Source organism: Mytilus galloprovincialis, chromosome 10 (assembly GCF_965363235.1).
Source record: "Mytilus galloprovincialis chromosome 10, xbMytGall1.hap1.1, whole genome shotgun sequence".
NCBI lineage: Eukaryota > Metazoa > Mollusca > Bivalvia > Mytilida > Mytilidae > Mytilus > Mytilus galloprovincialis.
In genome coordinates, this window is record NC_134847.1 from 46,880,501 (window position 1) to 46,907,541 (window position 27,041).

The 27,041-nt window shown below is 31.6% G+C and overlaps 1 protein-coding gene across 5 annotated transcripts in view; it reads left to right on the forward strand.

Annotated features, from left to right (window-relative positions):
- The window catches only part of LOC143047673 (cilia- and flagella-associated protein 47-like), a 60,715-nt gene that overhangs the window by 21,340 nt on the left and 12,334 nt on the right, over positions 1 to 27,041 (forward strand). For 3 of the 5 annotated variants that reach the window (XM_076220859.1, XM_076220860.1, XM_076220862.1), the window contains 25 exons: positions 819 to 1,014; positions 2,001 to 2,092; positions 2,442 to 2,571; positions 4,570 to 4,669; positions 5,424 to 5,598; positions 7,669 to 7,921; positions 8,171 to 8,392; positions 8,923 to 9,145; positions 9,624 to 9,819; positions 10,267 to 10,364; positions 10,627 to 10,743; positions 11,318 to 11,452; positions 15,695 to 15,958; positions 16,738 to 16,758; positions 18,868 to 19,141; positions 19,696 to 19,950; positions 20,702 to 20,841; positions 21,573 to 21,695; positions 22,487 to 22,616; positions 22,961 to 23,163; positions 23,540 to 23,683; positions 24,066 to 24,184; positions 25,476 to 25,530; positions 25,940 to 26,088; positions 26,700 to 26,847. In XM_076220859.1, coding sequence (XP_076076974.1) covers positions 819 to 1,014; positions 2,001 to 2,092; positions 2,442 to 2,571; positions 4,570 to 4,669; positions 5,424 to 5,598; positions 7,669 to 7,921; positions 8,171 to 8,392; positions 8,923 to 9,145; positions 9,624 to 9,819; positions 10,267 to 10,364; positions 10,627 to 10,743; positions 11,318 to 11,452; positions 15,695 to 15,958; positions 16,738 to 16,758; positions 18,868 to 19,141; positions 19,696 to 19,950; positions 20,702 to 20,841; positions 21,573 to 21,695; positions 22,487 to 22,616; positions 22,961 to 23,163; positions 23,540 to 23,683; positions 24,066 to 24,184; positions 25,476 to 25,530; positions 25,940 to 26,088; positions 26,700 to 26,847 — 3,962 coding nt within the window. The remainder of the gene's footprint in view (positions 1 to 818; positions 1,015 to 2,000; positions 2,093 to 2,441; positions 2,572 to 4,569; positions 4,670 to 5,423; positions 5,599 to 7,668; positions 7,922 to 8,170; positions 8,393 to 8,922; positions 9,146 to 9,623; positions 9,820 to 10,266; positions 10,365 to 10,626; positions 10,744 to 11,317; positions 11,453 to 15,694; positions 15,959 to 16,737; positions 16,759 to 18,867; positions 19,142 to 19,695; positions 19,951 to 20,701; positions 20,842 to 21,572; positions 21,696 to 22,486; positions 22,617 to 22,960; positions 23,164 to 23,539; positions 23,684 to 24,065; positions 24,185 to 25,475; positions 25,531 to 25,939; positions 26,089 to 26,699; positions 26,848 to 27,041) is intronic. The other 2 variants (XM_076220863.1, XM_076220861.1) reach the window with 2 other exon arrangements.

Sequence of the window (27,041 nt, forward strand, 5' to 3'; positions counted from 1 at the left end):
ACACGCTTAAACATTTGAACAGTTTTTATGCCCCACCTACGATAGTAGAGGGGCATTATGTTTTCTGGTCTGTGGGTTCGGTCGTCTGTCTGTTCATTCGTCCGTTCGTCCCGCATCAGGTAAAAGTTTTTGGTCAAGGTCGTTTTTGATGAAGCTGTAGTTCAATCAACTTGTAACTTAATACACATGTTCCTTATGATATGATTCTCATATTTTAAGGCCAAATTAGACTTTTGACCCCAATTTCACGGACCACTGAACATAGAAAATGAAAGTGTGAGTTTCTGGTTAAAGTTTTTGGTCAAGGTAGTTTTTCATGAAGCTAAAGTTAAATCAACTTGTAACTTAGTATACATGTTTCTTATGATATGATCTTTCTAATTCTAAAGCCAAATTAGACTTTTGATCCCAATTTCACTCTCCACTGAACATAGAAAATGAAAGTGTGCGTTTCAGGTTAAAGTTTTTGGTCAAGGTAGTTTTGATGAAGTTGAAGTCCAATCCACTTGAAAGCTAGTATACATGTTCCCTATGGTATGATCTTTCTAAATTTAATACCAAATTAGATTTTTTACCCAATTTTACAGTCCATTGAACATGGAAAATGATAGTGGGAGTGGGGCATCCTTGTACTTTGGACACATTCTTGTTACTATTACTTTGTGATAGTCTGTGTCATGCTATTGACATGAAAGCACACTTTTAAAACTACTGTCAGTTATAATATATGGAAAAAGCATAGTTCAGGAACAGTCAAATTTGTTAAGCAAAAACTGATTGTTTAACTAATTTGAATTACTTTTTAATGATATTTGCAGAGGAACCAGGTGTACATGAAATACTGGTACCAGTTTTAGTGAATGATGAGGAGAAGCCATACCAGTATATCCAGATTTATGCTGAGATGAAGTCACCACGTCTTTGGTTTGACCCCTTGGCTATTGTACTGACACCAGTTCCATTGCTGACAGAAGTCTCATCAGAATTTACTGTTTTGGCTGCTCAATACTTCAAGTAAGTGTAATGTTTCCAAAAGTTATGTAGATGTAAAAAAATGATTTGTATATGGTCTATAAAATGTTGTTTTATGAGAATTTTCAAGTTTTTGAATAGTGCAAATTGTTTATTTTCTGTTGTGATCTAACAAATTTCTCTTTAACGCACAATGCTTCACCAGCTGGCCATCTTCAGTGTCAGCTAGATTATCAGATTTATTTAGCAGAAATTAATTTTGTCTTGTTTATTTATTCATATAACATATATATCTGTTGTAAATACACAGCATTTTGGGGCAATATTTTTAATTGTTTTTACATAGGCAGTAATGGTAATGTTATTTCCTGTAGCTCAGTCCATATCGTAAACTAGGATATATATGATAGCTGGTTTCCAAGCTGTGACATTTTCACATATGTGGTTAAATTTTTCTGGGTACGAAGTGAGATTACTTTTTCTGTAAATAAGTATACCCCGAATATCCTTTCTTGATTTGGCTCCTCCACAATAAGTTCTTTGATAATTTTATACTTTGAACACATTTAATAGCTCCATAGTTTTTACACATTTATTCTATGTTCCTCTACTTTCCTAATCACTACAAATGGTTAAGCTCAGTCATTTGTAAAAAATAGAAACATGTCCAATTACAGGGGTGACCAAGTTATCACATAATCACAAATCTTTTGCCAAAATAATTGCTTAATCATTAATAATTTTTTTAAACAAGATATTCAAATAATCATAAATACAGTCTTAGATTATTAAATAATCAAATAATAATGAAATATTTGGTCTGGTAATCAAATAATCATTAAAAACAGCCATGCTAGTGTAATCACATAATCAAAAACCCCATGAGGAGGCTCAGAATGATTTACATGTGTATTTAGATTTGATATATTCCTGCAAACTGTTAATATGTAGTATTTTAAAATTTGTAGCTCCATGTGTCCTTACAATATGAATTTCAATGTTTGATATTTATTGCTATATCATTTCAGAAAAAGTGGTGTAGTTGTGGAACTTCCAGAAGTAGAATGTGAAGATGGCAGCACTATCTGTCCTTTGACAGTCACATGGTTAGAGTCATCAGGTAGGTAAAAAGCTACATTTATACACAATTTTCCTTCTTGCACCTGACATTAATTGCAATAAGTTTGTTTTACTCACTTAACCATATTGTCCACTTGGGAAAACTGAGATTGAATTGGTAGAGTTTAGTAATCGGGAAGTTGGGTATTATAAATAATTTATTTGTAACTAATTTAATTATTTGCAATTTGAATGGTTAATTATCAAACATATTGGTCTGTATATTAAACAATTAACTCTTTGATAAAGGTATCTAACATAAAGATCCCATTTTTTTTCATATTTTTTTTGGTGACACGAACAATTTTGTTTGATAAGAAAGAAATATATTTTGTATTTTTGTTTTGCAGAAGTAAGACCATGTAATGGAGATGAAGGACAGATGGAGCCATGTGCCTTAGCATGTAAAGTGACATTTTCTAGTCCTAGACCTATATCATTCTGTGCTCCTATCAAGTTTATAGATGATGATAAGAGAGAGTAAGTAAATATCTCTGGACTCTTTTACTTTTTACTGAACTTAAAGGTAGGATTAGGTATGGATAAGGGTTATTTAAGTATAGCTCTATTTGGGTCGGTTTCCACTAAAACAAAAGAAGGCCAATATAACATGGCTCCAGAGCTCAACTTACTAGGTGACTGGGGCAAATAAGTCGCTTTCCCATCTGTCACTTTGCTTATCCCAACATTCAAAAGAAATATCTAGTCTCTGTGCTATTCACAAACAGCAATTTTCAATATCGACCAAGTTGATGAAACAGCAATTTTCACTTCATTATTAAGCAATAAATACAAAGAAACAAACAATTTATATCTTACACTTCAAGTACTTGTTGCTCAAGAGCAAACATCTAAACATTCTTCTTTTCAAGTATTTGTATGAAGAAAAGGATATAAATTAATCAGATATTAACTAAATTACATACACACACACACACACAATCAGAAGAAATTAATAAATATATTTTCTTGTTTAGTTTAAACATATTTGTTTATAGTGGATTGGGAAACAAGTTTTGCAACTTATATTAATCCCTTTCCACTTTGCGGGTGCGAGTGTAAAAGAATGTGTTGATATCTGCTTACCACTGTAGCACCTGAGACACTCCCAGTTTTTGGTGGGGTTTTTTGTCGAGCCTGCGACTTTAATTGCAGAAAGCTCGACATAGGGATAGTGATCCGGCGGCAGCGGTGTTAGCTAACTTCTTAAAAGCTTTATATTTTAGAAGGTAGGAGACCTGGATGCTTCATACTTTGTATATGGAGGCCTCATGATACGAAGTTTACGTCAGTCACATGTCCAATGTCCTTGACCTCATTTTCATGGTTCAGTGACTACTTGAAAAAAAAGTTAAAATTTTGTGTAATGTTAAGTTTTCTCTTATTATAAGTAGTAGGATAACTATATTTGGTATGTGCATACCTTGCAAGGTCCTTATGCCCGTCAGACAGTTTTCACTTGATCTCAACCTCATTTCATGGATCAGTGAACAAGGTTAAGTTTTGGTGGTCGAGTCCATATCTCAGATACTATAAGCAATAGGTCTAGTATATTCGGTGTATGAAAGAACTGTAAGGTGTACATGTCCAACTGGCAGGTGTCATCTGACCTTGACCTCATTTTCATGGTTCAGTGGTTATATTTAAGTTTTTGTGTTTTGGTCTGTTTTGCTTATACTGTATGCAATTGGTCTACTATATTTGGTGTATGGAATGATTGTAAGGTGTACATGTAGCTGGTAGGTGTCATCTGACCTTGACCTCATTTTCATGGTTCAGTGGTCAAAGTTAAGTTTTTGAGTTTTGGTCTATTTTTCTAATACAATAAGCAATAGGCCAACTATATTTGGTGCATGTAAATATTTTATGATCATATGTCAGTCGCGCAGATTTTATTTGACCTTGACCTCATTCTCACAGTTCATTGCTCAGTGTTAAGTTTTTGTGTTTTGGTCTATTTTTCTTAAAGTATAAGCTATAGGTCAACTATATTTGTTGTATGGAAGATTTGTTAGCTGTACATGTCTGCCTGGCATGGTTTATCATGTTTATCTGACCTTGACATCATTTTCATGGTTCATTGATCAATGTTTGGTTTTCTTGGTTAATGTTAAGTTTATGTGACAGTTGTAATAAAGCTTTACATTTAGGACTATCAACATAAAATCAATGATTAGTAAAGAAGGCAAGACATTTCAGTGTGTGCACTTTTGTGTTGCTTAGTCTTTAGTTTTCTATGTTGTGTCTTGTGTACTATTATTTGTCTGTCCTTTTCTTTTTATACGTGTTTATATGTGTATGCATTTAGATTCTTAATTTTTGGTCCTGTTTTCAAATTAGTCTACATTGAGGTATAAAGATGCACCCTGCGGAGCATCTGGTTAAGCCATGGCGTTGTCAGTTTATTTTTGATCTATGCATTTGAATGTCCCTCTTGATTGTTTCGCCTCTCTTTGATGTATGATTTGATTATTTCAGATTTAGGTTGAACATAACTGCCACAGCTGATAACTGCCTATTGACATGTTATCCATTCCTAGCAATACACAGAACAGATCATCAAATTGTCTGTGAACAAGTGAGTCAAATTGGTGAAAATTTAATTGCAATGGTTTTTTGTGTAAGGCCAAATAAAAAAGTATGTGTGGTTCCAGTTACATCTGAAAAAAAGTTAGGGTAGGTAGGTAGGAATTTTTTTATTTATGTTTTTTTTTACATTGAGTCTATGGGAGCAACATTCTGACTTTAACAGTGCTTAATGAAAAATGACAATAAAATCTTTAGGGTAGGCCATTTTTAAGCCGAAAAAGTAGGGACGGTAGGGTTACTGGAACCAAACATATATTTTTATTTGGCCTAATATATTTACTTTATGATACTAGTAATGCAATCCAATTTCTATAACTGCAGAATGACAAGATGTGTATGAGAACTTAAATTGAATTAAGTTCAATTTAAAAAATGACAGTAAAGATCATTAAATGAGACCTTTGACGGATCATAAGGATATTTTGACAAAAAAAGGTAAAATTTTAACCATTTTGATGCTAATGGTAGCTGAAAATGACCGTTTGACGCCTCAATATAAAGGGCATTACTACCCTCATACAGTGCAATTGTCTACTTTTGGTTTCTTTGGAGTCACTTAAAAAAAAAGAAAAAAAAGAAAACTGAATACAAATTAAAAGCTAGAGAATCAAATAGGACATTGGTAAACCATCTTCAATAATATTTGTAAATAACTGGATTCCTTTATTTTGTAAATAGTTTAGATATTTTAGAGAAACAAAATTATAAAAAAGATATTCTACAACTCTTTATATATATTTCAGGGAGGTTCTCCTAAAGGAAGAGCAATGTCTTTTAGAGAGGCTGTAAACAATACTGGAGAAGCAGTCATTGTACCATGTGCTTCCCCTAACCATAACAGTAGACCAAGTACCAGTGCAACAAGTTCAAATTTCCAGATATCTTCCTCTAGTTATGAGTCATCTACTAGTGGTACAGGTAAAACAATGTTTAAATTAGTTCTAAGTATTATAAAGTAGTTATTACATGCCCTGTAAAATTGTCTTTTGTAATTAGTTGTTTCTTGTATAAATCTGTCCGTCCTATGAATATTTTGGGGGTCACATTTTTATGCTCCACCTACGATAGTAGAGGGGCATTATGTTTTCTGGTCTGTGCGTCCGTTCGTTCGTCCGTCCGTCCGTCCGTCCGTCCGTCCGTCTGTCCCGCTTCAGGTTAAAGTTTTTGGTCAAGCTAGTTTTTGATGAAGTTGAAGTCCAATCAACTTGAAACTTAGTATACATGTGCCCTATGATATGATCTTTCTAATTTAAATGCCAAATTAGAGTTTTGACCCCAATTTTACGGTTCACTGAACATAGAAAATGATAGTGCAAATTTCAGGTTAAAGTTTTTGGCTTCAGGTTAAAGTTTTTGGTCAAGGTAGTTTTTGATGAAGTTGAAGTCCAATCAACTTGAAACTTAGTATACATGTGCCCTATGATATGATCTTTCTAATTTAAATGCCAAATTAGAGTTTTGACCCCAATTTTACGGTTCACTGAACATAGAAAATGATAGTGCAAATTTCAGGTTAAAGTTTTTGGCTTCAGGTTAAAGTTTTTGGTCAAGGTAGTTTTTGATGAAGTTGAAGTCCAATCAACTTGAAACTTAGTATACATGTGCCCTATGATATGATCTTTCTAATTTAAATGCCAAATTAGAGTTTTGACCCCAATTTTACGGTTCACTGAACATAGAAAATGATAGTGCAAATTTCAGGTTAAAGTTTTTGGCTTCAGGTTAAAGTTTTTGGTCAAGGTAGTTTTTGATGAAGTTGAAGTCCAATCAACTTGAAACTTAGTATACATGTGCCCTATGATATGATCTTTCTAATTTAAATGCCAAATTAGAGTTTTGACCCCAATTTTACGGTTCACTGAACATAGAAAATGATAGTGCAAATTTCAGGTTAAAGTTTTTGGCTTCAGGTTAAAGTTTTTGGTCAAGGTAGTTTTTGATGAAGTTGAAGTCCAATCAACTTGAAACTTAGTATACATGTGCCCTATGATATGATCTTTCTAATTTAAATGCCAAATTAGAGTTTTGACCCCAATTTTACGGTTCACTGAACATAGAAAATGATAGTGCAAATTTCAGGTTAAAGTTTTTGGCTTCAGGTTAAAGTTTTTGGTCAAGGTAGTTTTTGATGAAGTTGAAGTCCAATCAACTTGAAACTTAGTATACATGTGCCCTATGATATGATCTTTCTAATTTAAATGCCAAATTAGAGTTTTGACCCCAATTTTACGGTTCACTGAACATAGAAAATGATAGTGCAAATTTCAGGTTAAAGTTTTTGGTCAAGGTAGTTTTTGATAAAGTAGAAGTCCAATCAACTTGAAACTTAGTATACATGTTCCCTTTGATAAGATCATTCTAATTTTAATGCCAAATTAGAGAATTTATTCCAATTTCACAGTCCTTTAAACATAGAAAATGATAGTGCGAGTGGGGCATCCGTGTACTGTGGACACATTCTTGTTTTCTCAGGAACTAAATTCAAGGATTTCTGAAATTTGGTTTCAGGGTTTATAACAGCTATACCGTGTGATGTGTTTTCAGATTCAACTCAACTGCTTCCTTTTTACTGACCACTTGTATCATTTTACACATGAAAGCCAAGTTGAACATTTTCGTTACATTTTTCTCAGGAACTACAATGCAAGGATCCCTGAAATTTAGGTTCAGGAATTATATGAATCAGCTTTACTGTGTGATGTGTTCTCAGATTAATCACTCATCAACTTACTGTTTACCGAACACTTCCATCATTTTACACATGCTAACCAAGCTGAAAATTTTCATCACATTTTCTCAGGAAATACAATACAATGATTTTTTGAAAACCAGTTTCAGGGTTTTATATAAGTCAGCTATACCTTGTGATGTGTTTTCAGATTAATCTCTCAACTACTTCCTGTTTACAGAAATATTTGGTCGGGGGTATCATCAGTGAGCAGTAGCTTGCAGTTTCATTTGTTTTATCAATTTGATTAATGTTTACAGATTCCACCAATGGAGACACACCTATTAACAGAGATGGTGCCATGAACAAACCTCAATCTGGATCAGAGTATAATCAGAGTCGTACCCAGCAGGACCTTGCTTCAAGGTCACTGGGATCAGCCATGTTCCCGGATGAGGATACAGAGGAGGGAATATTCCACATGGAGGTGTTATTAGCCAATCAGAGATGGTTTTCTTCACAAGGATGGCCTGGAGGGCAGTTTCCTATTGTTATTCCTAATACACTTAGATGGTATGTATTCAAGATAATAGTTTTTATAAAAGCAATTGAAATGAATGAACTTTCGGGATATCAAATGCTTCATGTAGTCTATTTCAAGAAATTCAAAAGTTTTGTGGGGGAATTTTATTTTCATTATTAGAGGATGCCAACAGAAATTTATAGCAATTGATCCTTTATTCTATTTTTATCATTACAAATAAAAAAGCATTTTCGGAAACAATCCTCCTTGTACCTAATTCTTTATTTCTTACTTTCCAGTGGTATAAGTAGAAAGCCCATCCAAGATGACATGCCAAAAAAAGCTGGAAGCTGGGACACAAACAATTTGAAGAAAGAATTTAAAACAATCTATGACATGATTTCCAATCTGGCAGGAAGATCTGTTCCAGGAATACCTATTAATGCTGGACTGCCTTCAGATCCTGTAGAACGTGTCAAACAAGTTTACTGGCAGCATTCTACACTTCTAACATTTATCAGGTATATACACAATACAAACAAGTTTACTGGCAGCATTCTACACTGCTTACATTTATCAGGTATATACACAATAATCTATCTCAAGCAGAGTATTAGTGGATTCAACTGTCAATCTGTCAGTATATCGAAATAATTTGCATATAATTTGTATAATTTGAATTCTTTTACTTTGATTGGTTACATGTGCTTCTGTTAGTGATTTGATTGGCAGGCAATTTAAACTTTTGTAACAAATATAAACAAAATTGTGGATTGAATTCATGTATACATAACAAAAGTGTTTATGTTTGTTATAACAGAGGAAACAACTGATCAATGTTGAAGTTTGTTATTGTTATCTTGTGTTTCGGTAACACATACTAGTCCTTATTTTTCTTTAAATGTTATATAGGTTAATAATGTCTAATGTATAAATTTATATTTTAAAATTTTCAATAAATATAATGTGTCAAATATGGAAACTAACTAATCATACTGAAATTTGTTAATTGTTTCTTATTGCATATTGATTTACAAATATAATATTTTAGATGTCAAGGAGCATGCATTGCTTCAATTAACCCAGAATACCTGATGGAGCCTCGTGATTACCATTTATGGAAACAAATGCAGAAGCAGATGAAACAAGATCTTTTAAAACAAGGGGACCATGAAGGGGCTAATGCTGTTAATATTGAAGAGGAACTTGAGGATGATGTGTTTGAAGCTGTTTCTAAGAGAGCATGGACTGATATACTTCTACAGTTATATAAGGTAGAAAAAAATGTCTTGTTGTACATGGTAAAAAAATGCCTTTTTTGAAATTTGAAGGGGAAATTTATACAGTGTAAGTGCATTAGAGGAGGCTTGTCAAATACTGTAAAAGTTGCACTTACAAAAGTAAATTTAACCTTGAAAGATGTATTTTTTGTTTTAAGACTGAACTCATATAATAGTTCTAACTTAAGCTCCAATGCATGATAGTTAAGATATTTTCAGTCAAGAGAAACCAAAACTATAAATCTATGCAAAAATATTATAAAATAGTTGAAATATTTAGCATTACAGAAGTAGATTAATGAAAATATCTGATTAAAGAATAGATTAATCTTGAAGAGTGTAAGTTAAAATGCATGGAAAGTCATTTTTTAAAATTTTCCTAAAAACCTGTGCTTTAGCCTTTAGTAAAGAATCAATTTTCTATGTTTGAAAATTAAAATTTAGAATTTTAAGAAAAGAATTTGTATTTCAGACATTAGTCCTGGCCAAAGTTACACCTAGGACTTTGAAGAACACATCATCACCAGACAAAACACTAGAAATCCCGGCTATTAACCCTGATCCTTTAAGTAGTAACATCTACAGCGTGGCAGAAAGAATCCTCTTGTCTTGGTTAAATCATCACTATGAACATTACAGGGAAAGGATCTGGAACAATTCTCCTAAAGGTCAGTTTATCGCAAAAGAAAAATTGGTGAAAAGAATTGATAAGAATCACCAAATACCCATGCACTTTTTTGTAGGGATATAATATTGTAATTATCACACAGACAGAATTGACATTGATAATTACGATATTTTAATTCTTTGATTAGTTATTCTTTTTTTTACATTGGCAAATTGCTTTTATTATGAAATTTAAGTAGAAAATGTAAGGAACTATCTTTTTCTAAGCATTCACAATTTGTTTTAATCTGATGTTATCAACGTCTTGACAATGCCAATTGTATGACATCAGATGAGTTAATTTATCGGTTTTTATTTCACCGGGAAATCAATGTAATTCATATTGCAACCAATGTAATAATTTTAATATCAAAGCAATAGACTGATTTAAGATAAAAAAATATATGTTCATGTGGACAGATTATAACTATCATTGTCTTTTTTTTCAGGTGGAATACCCCCATCTAGGTGGATAGTAAACTATGACATAGATATATTGGATGGACTAGTATTGGGTGCAGTGTTAGGAGCACACATGCCATTCCTGGTAAGTTCAACCCCGCGACATTTTTGTGTCTGTCCCAAGTTGGCAGCCTACATACATTAATTCTATCGTATCTGCACATTAAAAATCACACATTGTTAAGTTCAATCTATTAAAAAAAAAGTAACATATCAAATATTTAGAAGAAAGGTTTTTGTTACCCAATCATAATTTGGAATATTGCCATTATGGCCCAATATAGTTAGTCGAATTATATTTTTAAGATAAGCAATCAATGATAAGTGTGTTCATATTATTTTTGCAGATAAAGACACACTTACAAGATATGTATACACACCCTGCTACAGCAGAACAGTGTCTACATAATGCTTTGAAGATTACTAATGCCATGAGATATGCTGGAATAGATTATGATATCCAGGTATGTGCTGTATTATGGGATTGCTTCCCTTAGTAAATGTGGTAGATATTTAATTAGCTGTCAGCGGTTGGGTGAAGGTAGTATCTCTTTAGCTCAGTCGATCAACACAGAGGTCCCAGGTTCAAGTCCCAGTGGAGACAAAGATGATTTTGTATGTAGAATCATGCTCTCCAGTTACAGCTGTAATCTTTTTTTACAAATAATGACAATTAATAATTGCAACTTTTTAGAGAATATGGGCAAATGAGGTCAGGGATGCACAAGGATACAATGTGTTTTAACATTTGAAGATAAAATAGCTAACAACAGATAATAAATCAGAACTTTTAAAAAAATCTTTCAAGAAACAACTTTTGTTAATTCTCAAGTCTTTTTAATACAAAGTCTTTTTTTGAGTTTTCATATATACAGTTAATATTTTATGAATAATAAAGTTTTGAGAAAATGTTCAGGCTTAATGATTGACTACTATTTGTTCTAAGAAACCTTAGATTAGTTTTTCAACATATGTTTTGTCTTTACAAATTTAGCTTTCTCAGGCTTCACTTTAGCCTTCGTATATTTTTCATTTCAGGCAATAGATATAACAGATCCTAATCCTATTTCCTTGTTGATGTTATGTGTACATTTATACCAGAGATTACCAATGTATATCCCAAAAGCCACATTAGACTTCACTGGACAACTCCATACGTCTGTGTGTAGACAGGTAAGGGCATTCATTATCTCCCCTTTTAGGACTGGACAATTTTTCTTTTGCTTTTTGTCGAGCCTTCGACTTAAGTCGAAAAAGCGAGACTAAGCAATCCTACATTCTGTCGTCGGCGGCGGCGGTGGCGGCGTCCACAAATATTCACTCTGTGGTTAAAGTTTTTGAAATTTTAAAACTTTCTTAAACTATACTGAATTTCTACCAAACTTGGACAGAAGCTTGTTTATGATCATAAGATAGTATCAAGAAGAAAATTTTGCAAAAATAAATTTCCGCTTTTCCGTATTTTACTTATAAATGGACTTAGTTTTTTTGCCAGAAACAAAACATTCACTCTGTGGTTTAAGTTTTTAAAATTTAAATAACTTTCTTAAACTATCCTGGATTTCTACCAAACTTAGACAAAAGCTTGTTTCTGATCATAAGATATTATTCAGAAGTAAATTTTGTAAAAAAAAAATTCACTTTTTCCGTATTTTACTTATAAATGGACTTAGTTTTTCTTCCAGTTAACATTACATACAGTCTGCAGTTAAAGTTTATAAAACATTTATTAGATTCATAAACTATCCTGGATTTTTTACCAAACTTGGAAGCTTCTTTCAATCAAAAGACAGTATCGAGAGGGAAATTTTTATTGATGTTTTTCCTCATTTTTGTTGAGTCTGCAATTAACAGCAAAAGTAGGCGAGACACTGGGTTCCATGGAACCCTTACAAATTTTTATTAGGATATGATATGACTTTTGTTGTTTTAATGCCACTTTTAAGCACCACTTTTGAGCTACTTCATGGCGGCCAGTTTTAATTGGTTGAGAAGTAACTTTTTAGGATATGAAAACATCACTTGTATTATCTGTTATATAAAATAAGGGATATGTGGGGATATATGTCATTAAGAAAGAATACCAGTAACACAACAAAATAGTGCTTATATGTCAAAATTTTATCTCTAGTAGTAATAATTTATGATATTGTATGCCAATGTCTAAATCACCTTATGTCTAGATCAGGGCTTCCAAAACGGTCATATATTCCGGACAATTGTATAATGTCCGGTAAAAGTCCGGCTGAGCAAAGGATGAAACGGTCATCTTCTTTTCAGTTTTCAAGGCTTTTTATACGACCGCAAAAATTTAAATTTTTTGGTCGTATATTGCTATCACGTTGGCGTCGTCGTCGTCGTCCGAATACTTTTAGTTTTCGCACTCTAACTTTAGTAAAAGTGAATAGAAATCAATGAAATTTTAACACAAGGTTTATGACCACAAAAGGAAGGTTGGGATTGATTTTGGGAGTTTTGGTCCCAACATTTTAGGAATTAGGGTCCAAAAAAGGGCCCAAATAAGCATTTTCTTGGTTGTCACACTATAATTTTAGTTTAAGTGAATAGAAATCTATGAAATTTTGACACAAGGTTTATGACCACAAAAGGAATGTTGGGATTGATTTTGGGAGTTTTGGTTCCAACAGTTTAGGAATTAAGGGCCAAAAAAGGGCCCAAATAAGCATTATTCTTGGTTTTCGCACAATAACTTTAGTATAAGTAAATAGAAATCAATGAAATTTTAACACAAGGTTTATGACCACAAAAGGAAGGTTGGGGATTGATTTTTGGAGTTGAGGTCACAACAGTTTATGAATTAGGGGCCAAAAAGGGGCCCAAATAAGCATTATTCTTGGTTTTTGCACCATAACTTTAGTATAAGTAAATAGAAATCTATGAAATTTAAACACAAGGTTTATGACCATAAAAGGAAGGTTGGGTTTGATTTTGGGAGTTTTGGTCCTAACAGTTTAGGAATAAGGGGTTCAAAGGGTCCAAAATTGAACTTTGTGTGATTTCATCAAAAATTGAATAATTGGGGTTCTTTGATATGCCGAATCTAACTATATGTATGTAGATTCTTAATTTTTGGTCCCGTTTTCAAATTGGTCTACATTAAGGTCCAAAGGGTCCAAAATTAAACTAAGTTTGATTTTAACAAAAATTAAATTCTTGGGCTTATTTGATATGCTTTATCTAAATATGTACTTTGATTTTTGATTATGGGCCCAGTTTTCAAGTTGGTCCAAATCAGGATTCCATATCAAGTATTGTGCAATAGCAAGAAATTTTCAATTGCACAGTATTGCACAATAGCAAGAAATATCTAATTGCACAATATTGTGCAATAGCAATTAATTTTCAATTGGAGTTATCTTTCTTTGTATAGAATAGTAGTTGATAATATATGTTGGAAATTTGCCAGACATGACTATGATGTCATTTTTCTATTTTTATTTGCCAATAACTTTATGTAAATAACTTCATTGGAAATTTGCCAATATAAAATGTTGCTGATGAAGCTTTTTTTCCTTATCTTATCTAAAATGTTTTTAGATAATGTATGTTGGACATTTGCCAGACATGACTATGATGTCATTTTCTATTTTTATTTGCCAATAACTTTATGTAAATAACTTCATTGAAAATTTGCCAATGTAAAATGTTGCTGATGAAGTTTTTTTTATTGTTTTATACAATAAACAATGTATTTTCACTTTTACTACCAACCAATCTTTACCATTCAGTGATAACAAGCACTTTATTTTACATTTTAATATTTTATGATGTATTTAAAAGAGTAGTTATTGTTGCAAACTCCATTAGAAATTTGAATTGATATCAGTTTTGGAAAAAGGGAAACGGGGATGTGAAAAAAAAGGGGGGGGGTTAAATTTTTCTCATTTCAGATTTCATAAATAAAAAGAAAATTTCTTCAAACATTTTTTTGAGAGGATTAATATTCAACAGCATAGTGAATTGCTCAAAGGCAAAAAAAAAAACTTTTAAGTTCATTAGACCACATTCATTCTGTGTCAGAAACCTATGCTGTGTCAACAATTTAATTTTAGATTTAAAAAGTTTGAAGAAGAAATCTTTAATTGATTTGTAAAATCTTGACATTTGTTTTGTGTAAAAAAAAACCATGTAATGTCAAAAATTTGATCACAATCCAAATTCAGAGCTGTATCACGCTTGAATGTTTTGTCCATACTTGCCCCAACTGTTCAGGGTTCGACCTCTGCGGTCGTATAAAGCTGCGCCCTGCGGAGCACCTGGTTCTGTCATTTTAACATAATTCACAATCTTTTTGACCAAACCTTTGGCCTTTAAAATCCCCACTTTTCCAGTCATAAAAGTGACAATGATGATTTATTACTATCAAAACAACCCGTACTTCAATACTTTTTAATTTTAATCCAGGCTAATTAGTTGTTAGACAGCTGAAATCTTCCTGTTCAAGTGACAGGTAAACTATTTTCAGTACCGGACATCGTATAAATTAATCGGTATATTCACAATTATTTTCTTACATGTCAGCAGGTTTATCTAATTGATTTAGTCCAAAAGATTAAAATTATAAGAAATACATTTATAAACATGATTTGATAAAAAATTTAAAACCTTGAAAAATCGTCAGAACTTCGTTGTATGAACTAGAACATGTGTGCGCATGTGCACTGGTGGGGAATTTAATTATGCATCCTATATTTCTTCAAAAATGCTTATACCATCATTGATACCTATCTAACGTTTATTTCAAGTATTTTGTTGAAGAAATAACGTTGAAAGTGCTTCTTGATTTTTCTTCACTCAGTCATGCTTTATAAACATACACAGATTTTACGTATCCATTTATGGTCCATGTTTTACCATTGTCAAGTCATCGTCCAGTTTTAGGAAAATGTGATTTTAAAAACGAAAGTAAATTTTTGACAATGTCATTTTGCACAAATAAAGAGTCTAAGGCAAATATGAGCATGCTGATGTGCACACTTTGAATGATGCACTGCCAATTTAACAGATTACGTCAGAACATCAAATTCATATCAAAGTATCGTTTTTTTTAATCTAATGTCAATCATTGGGATGGCCATCTGATTACCATAATTGCCTTTTGTGACTTAGTCTTAGGGATTAAAATCGGGATCAGATATAAAATGTCTGGCTGGCTCAAATAATTTTTGGGAGCCCTGGTCTAGATTATCTAAATGTTCAAAATGCTCTATAGATTTAGTTTTTTCATTGTAAGAAGTTAAAGTGGATCATAAGTATTATTTTGTGTTTAATAAAATTGTTTAAGTGTAAAAATAAAAGCATTTAAAAAGTATCATTACAGTCAATATTAATAATTGAATTGAAAATTAAAAAAATATTTATTTCTCTAACATGGCAATGTTTTATACTTATCAGGTGAAACTGAGTAACCCAAGTGGTAAGCCTTTAGTCTACCAAATTCTCATAGCTGGACTTGATGCCAGAGATTTTAGAGTTCCAAAAGGAGATACTGTTTCTATAGCACCAAGATCATCTTTGCATCTTAATGTAGAATTTACCAGTAGGTTTTTGAGACCAGCAGAAGCCATATTGGTATTGGTTGGCAGACGACATGGCTCAGCTGTTGGTTCAACCTTGACCTTTAACCTTAGAACCCAGATAGATAACATTGTGCCAAAGGTATATTTTTAATAATTAAGATAAAATACATAATTTGTCTTTCAATCATTTTGCACTAGATTCATAGATTCTTTCAGCTGATTTTTCTCAAAACTTAGTGACACATAAAGTCAGTGGATTTTAATATTACAATTTTATTTTCAGTTTTTATTGTAACTTTTTCTTTTAATGCACATCAAACATACAATCATCAATTTGTTTTCTGCTTTATTTTTTTAATACTTATTTACAAAAGCTTCTTTTCAAAAATGCATGTGCACTTTTATGGATTGTTTTCATGTAACATGTATTTGAACATCACTAAGCATCTACATAATTTTAAGTATAATTTTACTAGCAATTTCTTAACTTGAAATTGATCTTCAACAAAAATTTTAATTTAGCAAAAGAAAATATGCTTTTTTGTTTTGGAATTTTTCATAGCTTTGAAATTAAGTTAAAATTATAACAAAAAATATATGAAAACATGTTTAATTTTTAATTTCTGAGAGTTTTAGAATACTCTTATGTCATTAGTTCATAATCTTGGCCATGAATTTGTTATAAAGAGTCACAATCAAAATTTGAATTCTTAAATATGTCAAAGTTAATATTATTAAAAAAACATATCATAGTTTCTGCGCCAATTCTGTGTAAGTATTTTGTAAAGTTGACAAGATAATACTTGAGTATTTTATCTCAATTTGGGATAGGACTTAAAAATGTATTTATAAATATAAATGTAGGTTTGGATATATATATACATATTTATCATGTTTGCTGTTCTAACTTGTTTTCAGAGTCAAAATGAATTTGATGAGGTAACAATGTTTGAACTAATGATGTTATCAGATGAAACATTCATTGAATATTTTGAAATTACATTGTTTTTAAATTAAAGAATACCATCATTCTAAGATTTTAACAAATCAAATGAATCTGAAAAACTTTTTGTCACAAATTTTATTTCATTGAATGTTTCATACACAAAAAGTTACCCTGTTATGATTTTTTAAATGAAACTGGTGTTACGTTTAGCAAGAAAAGTAATAAGTCTTCTTGTTAGAAAAATTACTTTTGTTTGTTTATTTACACGAATTTTTTTAGCTGTACTTTTCATTGCATGCACTGGTTGCTAACTGGGATACAAAATTCCCCTGTTAATATATTGGGGATTCATTTATTTTCATAGGTATCAAAATTTTATGGATTAAGGGAAATTTGCGTGGAATTTACAAAGTTTATACACTAGTTAATGAAAAAATTGTTTTTTTGTTTGAACAGTTAAATTTGTGATTCGCTTTTACCCACAAAATCCGTGAAAATTGAAAACCCACTAAAAAAACTAATGAACCCACAGTAGTGTGTATTCATTCATATTCGTTGGATACAAATTTTTGTGGTTTTCGTTGGTACAGGTGAACCTCGAATTTGAATATTCAATGTTAATTGTACTTTAAAACTTTTCTGCTTCTGTAACACCAGATAATTGTTATTGGTTATCAGATAAGTAAGGATGAAACTGCTTCGATTGATTTGAGCTACGGAAAAGGAATGGACAGTTTTTACAATGTTTTGGGAATATGTTTAACTCATCACTGTCCATCAACTAATTCAGCATGTGGTAAAAAGAATCCCAATACCCTTACACTAATAGGCATGTGGCAAAGAGAACCTATACATGTTTATAACAAAACTGTATCCATACATCCTTAACAATTGTCAGTACTTTGCATGAATTGAAATATTTCAGCTAGGGGTTAAAACCTTACTTTTTTATATATATATTCTATCCTTAGTTAACAGACATTCACTTTTATTTATCAAGTGGCACACAATCAAGCAAAAGAAATTTATAAGCATTTTATGGTAAAATTAACAATGCAGAATATATTTTCATTGATAATGGTAATACAAGTAATAACAATAATGCATGATTTTACATACATATATATACATACTGACTTTTAACCTGATAGACCCAAAACCAGGGGCTTCATCACAAGTTATATTCCTCTAAAATCATATTTTTGATACGTTTTCTTAAATCAATGTTCCATTATTCCATATGGCCTTTTCATCCTTTATCTCTCACCTGAAGTTGAAGAAATTTTGTAAGTAAAAACCATAAAATGACTTATGTTTAAATATCATTTTATCCATCATTCTCTTTATTTCTCAAGAGAGTAGAATTTATCAAGTAGTAAAAAATGTATATATAGATATAAACAGTTTTTATCCAATGCAATCATAGGTTTGAATGTTGTTTTCAATTTAGACTTGTATATATACATGTATATATTGTAGATTCCTAACAATAAATGTTCTATGGTTTCTGGTTCCTACTTGCGAAATGTACACATGGTACATTAACTACAGTCTACAAGGTTCATATTGTTTGTACCTTCAATTGAATGAACAATTCAGTACTGAAAACAACAGTATTTTGAAAACAAAGCATTTCATACAAAATATGTGCATGATCAATGCTTTTACAACCCTATGAAATTTCAAAAAGAAGCATTCAGTTCTACATTTATATGCTACAATCATGATATAATTCTATCATGCTTTTTAGTTGTTTTTACATTGTTGTGACGTAACATCAGGAGAAGCACCTGAATTCAGAAATTTTGCATTTTACTGAGAATTAAAAAAATAATTTGCTTTTCAGAATCTAAAGGACTGTAGGTAATTTCATGGTGTACACCAAAATGAAAATAACATGGATTTCCATTGTTTAGGATGTTTTAAACCAATCACAACGTTTTGTCATACGCTTTTGAAGATACATGTATTACCCAGAATGCATTAGATTCTGAAACGGCGAATTATGGAATGCATGGTATTTGTTGTCAGCCATTTAAAAGTATGGATTCTTATAATACATACATGTAATGTAATAATATCCAAAGTTTTTTTAATTTCAGCATATAATTAAATGTGAATCCCCATGTTATGAGCTAGAGAGAATACAATTAACTATAACCAATCCCTTTAACGAAGGCGGAGACTTTAGGATAGTCCTAGTAGAGGCTAGTACAGACCTTCTAGATCCCACAAAGAATACAACACTGATGAAATCAAAGGAACGTAGAAAGAGAAAGGTCAGGGCTAGAATAGACCATGGACAGAAGAGACCAGAGACCCCACCTACTCCTCCCCCTGTCAAACCTATAGAGGGAACAGAAATCAAACTTAAAGGTATTGTAAAATATAGAGATGAAACAAGCTGACATTTTAAAAAAAACATGCAGTTCATTTGATCTCTATTGGTCAAATTCAATTATGACTTTTAATTTTCTTACATTCCTCTGAATTTGCTGTTGTGACTTTACGAAAAAGTGTTCATGTCTGATGACATCACATAGAAAGAACATTTCTTTTTGCAAATCATTGAAAAAGAAAGATAAAATTTGCCAGCATATCTTCTAGAAATCATTAGAGGCGAATTCTACCACCATATCTGGTGCTATAGGATTTTTCTCCAATCTAGAGTTTTATTTTAAATATTTAAAATGCTCAGCAAGCTTGGCGTTAAGAATTGAAAGTTTAAATCTAATCTTAAGTGGAGAAATAATGTATCATGTGGATACAGTGGTTAAATTTATTTCCATCCAAGTTTTATTAATAAGTCTTTTTTAAATGATAAATGAAACATGTGTATGGTGTACAAAATTTAAAGCCTATGATGAGTTTATTCATATTTATCAAAATTTATCAGTGTACTCAGTTATGTTGGTTTTTTTCTATTACAGAGGACCCACCTATGATGAGTGCTTTCTTCAGTCCTATATCTAGTGTTAACATTGGACCACAGGAAACAAAGACTATAGAGATCCACTTCCTACCATTCAGTGTCGGAGATAGACAATGTTCTGTCATATTTTTGAATGAAAACATTGGAGAATTCCTGTATTCTATTGAGGCTAAGTCTACCATGCCATTACCAGCTCCTATTCCTTTTGTTAGATCACAATACAGTGTCAGAATAAGTAGTGCTGCAGCTGCTGGTGAGTTGTTAATATGTAACTTTAAAAAAGGGTGGTAATGGGGGTACCTTCATGACAAATAAAGGTAAAAATGATGGCCAAATGAAATTAACAGTAATTTTTGGTGCATAATAAAATGCACACTTTCTTTTAGGTGATAGAAAATTACTTTGATTTTTTCCAAAAATAACAGTAATGAAAATGATTTGAGACCTCTGACGAATCACAAGAAGGATATTTTGACAATTCACAGTAAAATTTTTACCAATTTGATGCTGGTAGCTGAAAAATGACCGTTTGATGTCTGACTGTAAAGGGCATTAATACCCTCTTTAAAGAGTATAAAAAAAAACTCATTTTAAACTTTCTTTTTTTCTGATAAGATTTTTGTATGAATACTGGTCAAGTACTTGGTACACCTAGTAATAATACTAGTCAAGTAGTTGCTTTACCTAGTAATAATACTGGTCAAGTTGTTGCTATACCTAGTAATAATACTGGTCAAGTAGTTGCTTTACCTAGTAATAATACTGGTCAAGTAGTTGCTATACCTAGTAATAATACTGGTCAAGTACTTTCTATACCTAGTAACAATACTGGTCAAGTACTTGCTATACCTAGTAATAATAAAGAAGAAAATGTGAGAAAGATATTTTCAATCTCGTCTTTAAAGAAAATTCTAATGCTGTGTCCAATATTTCCAAGCTTTATTTCTGTGTTTTGACATACATAACTTGCAAAACTTGAAATTGATATACCATCTATCTACTAGGTACTGGACGAGGATTATTTGGTGGAGATGATAGTGTTGTGTACTGGAAATGTGAGTCAGGACAAACATTACAAGAAAATATACATGTACCTATTACGAACAAGGCCAGAGAGAAAGCATTGTTAATGGCATCTCAGATAGTAAGTACAATGGTTTACATTGAAACTTGTTCGCACTGCACCAGTAATTTTATAACTAATGCACGATCATTTATTGTAACATTTGTGAATAGTTTAGGATGTAAAATATCATCTAAAAAATACAAAATCATAAGCTCAAACGCATCAAAGGAAGGGATAACAATTGCCATATTCCTTAATCTAAAATACATCTTTCAACCTGTGTATTTAGCACCTATTGTCATTGGATTCTTCCTTCTGAAGAATTTTCAAAATTCTGTCCAATAAATTATTTTTTTAGGCAGAGTAATCATAAATTTTATTAAAAATTATAACAAATATTTAAAAAAAAATATGATATTTATTTTGACCAGGAAGCAAATAAATGGGATGATTTTCAGTAGAATTATGATCATTCTTGTTTTTTAATGAAATGTTTAGGGGCTATTAAATGTTTTTGGATACAATTTGTAAGTAAGGGGGTAGGCCTTAGTTCAGGGAGATAACTCATTAAATCAGTTATGCGCTTGTAAAAGGTAAGTTTCATCAATTATCTAAAGCATTTACCTGAAACAGATGGGAAATAAGCTATGCAATTTAGAAACTAAGAATATATTTATAAAAATGGTTGGCACAAACATACTGATGATTTTAAGAGTTATTTCCCTTAACCTAGGTCTAACTCCTTTAAAGATTAATGTAGATTGATTATCTATTTGTTTGTCAAGCATCTCTGGTGTATATTTTTACAGCACATGAGTGACAAAGAATTACAAAGGCGTTCAGTGACAGGGACACTTCACTCCAGCAGTGTGACATCACAGGTTATCACTAAACTATCAACCAATGCTACACAGAGTATCACACAAGCAAAGGTGATTTGTTGCACACACTTAATATAATACATTTGTTAGGTTCTTAACCTAATTATCATTACAGTTGATGATGTTTCCTCTTGATGTGATTTTACATTTGGAAAAATAAAACATTCAGTTTGCATGTTAAAAGAAAATTATAGTACTTTAAAAGAAATGGTATATACAAACTGTAAATTCAGAAATTATTGCAAGGTTTTTATCAATGCAAATAATATGACTGGGTGAGTATAGCAATAATAAGAACTCGTATTTTGATATCTGATACATATAAAAAATTATATACATATATATATGTATGAAATTTTCCAAAAATCACAATAGTTAATTTCTGAATTTAAAGTATATGGCTGTTCAAAAACTATTAAAATTGTCATTTTACTATATAGACATCTTTTAATAGCTTTCAGAGCAGGAAAGAATTTGTCAATACAATATTTACATGTCAAAAATCCTTTTCAAGAGGGATTAGTAATTTAAAAGTAAGATTTGCATTTTTCCCTCTATGTTAGATGAATCTTGACTGTTAAATTGTGTGGCTTAACATGGTAAATGATAAAACAAGACTGTTGAAAAGTAAAAATGAGTCTGAAATAAATATTGGTAACATGAAGTTAAAAAATAAAAGCAAATGCAAAATCAATCTGCAAGGTTGTTTTAGTTTTAATTTAACAAACAGGTTTTGATTATAAGTAGTAGTAAAACTGCTTTTTGATAAATATAAATGCATTTTCCAAGGCATTTTTGAAGGAGTATGACAAGAAAAATTTTATACTATTTTTTTTTATCAGGCTAAATCTCCTGTTGGAACATCCTATACTGTTGAAGTGGACTCTGAGTTCTACACAGTACAAACAAAATTACTGGTCCCACCACAGAATAATAGTCCTAGGAAGTCAAAGAGTGCTCCTGTATTACCAGGTAATAGTTTATATTTCTCTCAATTTGTTTGCTGCACAATAAGGCATAAAATAACGACAATAACACTTGCTTTCATGACTCACTTTCGGGCATGTAAACTTTCATAAACTTTCATCATTGTTAAACAACCTGTACAGTGAAGATTTGAAACATTTATTTAAGAGGTAAAATTATCAAAAAAAATAATCATACCTTTTAAACATACACGTTATAATTGGGAAGACACACTTAAATTATGTCTATACATGGATGCCTTTGGTATTGAGATTTTACTAGAAGTGAAAAAAAAAAAATTATGATCCTGAAACTGTTCATATTAAATGTTTTTTTCCATTTTTTTTTAGGTGGTTTGAAAGAACCCTCCGTAGAATTACCTGTCAAGTTTAAAGCCTCAGAACCTGGCCATTATCCATGTACCATTACACTGACTAGTCAAGATGATATCAGAGTGTACAAAATAGAGTGTACTGTTAATCCAGAGGGCAGCACTGCTGAGATCTCTTTCTCTGCTCCTGTCCATCAGTCAGTAACACAAGAAATACCTATTGTAAGTACTTTATCTCATCCTTGTCTTTTAAATTGAGATTTTAATAGAAGGCAAGAAAATCTATGGCAAATATCTGTCATTTAAAAGTCCTATTAATGCTATACTAATTCATACTTGTTTTAAATAGATTTGACCCTTGGTTTTCCTGTTTGATTTGTTTTACAATAGTCATTATTGGATCCTTTATAGCTTGCTGTTCAGGCTGACCCAAGGTGCCGTGATGAAGGCTGTACTTTTTCCTATAATTGTTTTCTCTTTGTGACTCGAATAGATAGTTTTCTCCTTGGCACTCAAACCACATCTTCTTATTAATATAAAATATTGAAAAATTGAAAAAACATGAAACATGTTTAGATTGTGATTACTTTAATTACAGGTAAATATGACAAACCATGATTGGCCGCTGAAGGCCTGCATTGAAGGATCAGGTTTTGTAGGACCACCCAGTATTCTAGCAAAGGCCTACAATACTACTAGATATCCTCTGGTCTACAGACCACAGAATGAAATCCCAGTAACAGTAAGTTACTTACACATTGAAGTTCAGTTTTAAAAGATAAGAGCACTCGACTACAATCTTAATTGACGAGGATTATCGAAAGTCAGAGGTTTTCTCCAGGCACTCCGGCATCCACCACCATTAAAAACTGGCTGCCTCAAAATAGACCAAAAGAGGCGCGTTAAAGTTGTGTTAAATCCCTAACAATCAGTCAAACAACAAAAAAGTAGAGATAAGAAAACGAAGAAAACAAAAATGTAGGAGTGTTGAGTTTTTTTTATTTTGTATGCAAGGAAATTCAAATAACAGGAAGAACTTTTTTAAATGAATTGAAAGAATAATAAAAAAATTGTAGATTCATGCTAATTTTTAGAAAAATAAATTTTGTTTATGACCTTTGTAGGGCAAATTGACCTTGTCTAACATGGAGGATGGAACTGATCATGTGTTCCACTTGAATGGTACACCAAAGAAACCATTAGCACTGGATCATATTGTTGTCAAGTGTGAAGCTAAAAAGAGGTAAGATCATCAAACGTTTAATGGTCAATCTAAAGAAAGGAATTTCTAGGTAAGTTAAACACCATCTTCGCTAGCCAAGGGTTACGATCCACTCCCGCTCTCTCCGTGGCTAGCGAAGATGGTTAAACACTTCATTTTCAGTGTCTAAATAAATCTAAAATACATTTTATGACCATTAATGCCACCTACGATAGTAGAGGGGCATTATGTTTTCTGGTCTGTGGGTCTGTTCCTTCATAGGTTTGTCTGTCCATTCGTCCGTTTGTCTCACTTTTTATGAAGTTGAAGTCCAATGAACATGAAACTTAATGCACATGTTTCCTATATATGATATGATCTTTCTAATTTTAGTGCCAAATTAGAGTTTTGACCCAATTTCATGATCCTCTGAACATAGAAAATGATACTGGAGGGTAGTAATGCCCTTTAACATCTGGCGTCAAATGGTCATTTTCAGCTACCATTAGCGTCAAATTAGTTAAAATTTTACCGTGATTCGTCAAAATATCCTTATCATGATTCGTCAGGGGTCTCAAATAAGAATTGTTGCCATCATTTTTGAAAAAAAATTAACGTGACTCGTCAAAATCAGTCGATGTTTTAATCATCTAAAAGAAAGTAAAATTGAGAATGGAAATGGGGAATGTGTCAAAGAGACAACAGCTGAAGTCCACCAATGGGTGTACATTTTATCATCATACACCAAAAGTTACCGTTAATGTCATTTAACAAGAATTTTTACTATCATTCGACCCTCATAGTGTGAGTGAGGCATCCGTTTTCTATGGACACATTCTAGTTTAGAAATATAATTCAAAACATTTTATCACAAGTCTGTCTGAACACTGAAGTTATGAGTTTACATACCATTCATGGCAAGTGTTTTTGAATCAGATTTTAAATGCATAGGATTGCCATATTGATACTCCAAAGGTCAATGGTTCTCATCAGGTATTCTTGATTCCACCACCAATAACAATTGGTCACCTTTGTCACAGGTGAAAAAGCTATGTATAAGTTCTAACAATTATGTGAAAATAAACAGCTATCTGACTACTGTGAATTTAGAAATTATTGCGTGCATTTATTTTTGCAATTTGTCATTTTAGAATAAAATGCAATTTTAATTTTTGTGATACTGAGAAAATCCTGTTCAATTCCTATAAAAAAATTCAAATTGTGAGTTTAAATTATTGCGATTATAACCCTGTCACATTTTTTTGCAATAATTTCTGAATTTACAGTATTGAATAAAAATTAAATTTGTAATTTAAACTGTTTTTATTTTCAGGTCTTCATGTCAATTGTCAGTCCCAAATGTCACAAAGAAAAAGCTATGTTATAGGGTAAATATTCAGATTGTATATCTGCTATTTGCTATATATTATTACATTCTATTATCTTTCCTTAATTTTAAACTGGAAGATATTCTAATCTTAGGTTGTTGGAAAATTTAGTCTGGACTTTACTTGTTTCAGTGTTCAAATACAGGATATCATATTTCTTGATTGAGATTTGAAAAATTGAACTTATATTTCTTAGAAATTTTAATTTGATATAGATAAAATAAAAAAATTAAAATAAACTTTTGGGGCCCTTTATTGTTTGGTGTGAGCCAAGGCTCTGTATTGAAGACAGTACTTTGACCTATAATGGTTTACTTTTACAAATTGTGACTTGGATGGAGAGTTGTCTCATTGCCACTTATACCACATCTTCTTATATCTATTGTATTAAAATAATTTTTATTTTTAGGTTGAATCTGATATTCCGTTTGTGGGTGGCAATATGTCTCTAACAATACTTCCTGGTAAATCTGGAAAGTACAACATGGAAGTGATGCCAAGTCGAAGAGGAGTTTATAGAGGAATTGTAGCATTTATAGCTGGAAAAAATCCTATCGTGTAAGTTCAAGGTTAATGGAATAAAAGGTCAAATGTTTGTGAAAAATCATTCAAACAGCACAGTTTACTATGGGTACATCAATCATCAATAAATTAATTTGGTATTAGTTATGAAGGAATTGAATATAAATGACAATGGGTCTGAAATCTGTCATCAATGTGATTAGGTTTTCCAGAACAGATGTTGAGTTTAAAATCAAATCCACTCACGGCCATGAATTTTGAATAAAATTCAATAGTAAATGTTTCCTTATTCACTGTAGAGCAGGGCTCATGCTAACAGGCAATAAAGTTGCTTTCCCCTGACTATCAAAAGAGAAATCTAGTCTCCCTCTTGTTCACCATATTCGCTTTCACTCGATGTCAATGGACATTTTCAGTTTTTATCAAGTTTCAAAAAGAGAAGTCACTTCTCGCTATGATTCTGAAGAGTTGTGAGCCTTGCTGTAGAGGAAACATTTGTATCTTGTTATATGATCATTTTGTTATATCTTTTGGACCTTGAGGGCAAAGATTTATAGCTACACAGTACAATTCACAGCATAATTTTAAAAAAATGAAGCATTTTTGTCTGTTTATGTTCCTCTATTAATTGTTGATTTTTGTTTTAGTGAGATTGATAGTGATGGAGATGAGATACCAGACGACGATGATGATGAAAGCAGACGTTACTATGGTTACAGAATCTGGTACTCGTTAGAGATCCAAGTTCAACCATCTCCACCAGAACGTATAATGACAGTAGAATGTGCTTGTCATGTAAGTCATTCAAGTAATGTAAAAATTTCAGAATATTGAAATGATTTATATCTTATGTATTTGCACACAGAATTAGAAAAACAAATCTATAGACACACCAATTTCTTTGGTTGAGAGAAAAAATGTTGTTAGTTTAGAATTTTGTGTTCCTGAATATATTAAATGTTATGATCGATTGATACATGTTTTATTTT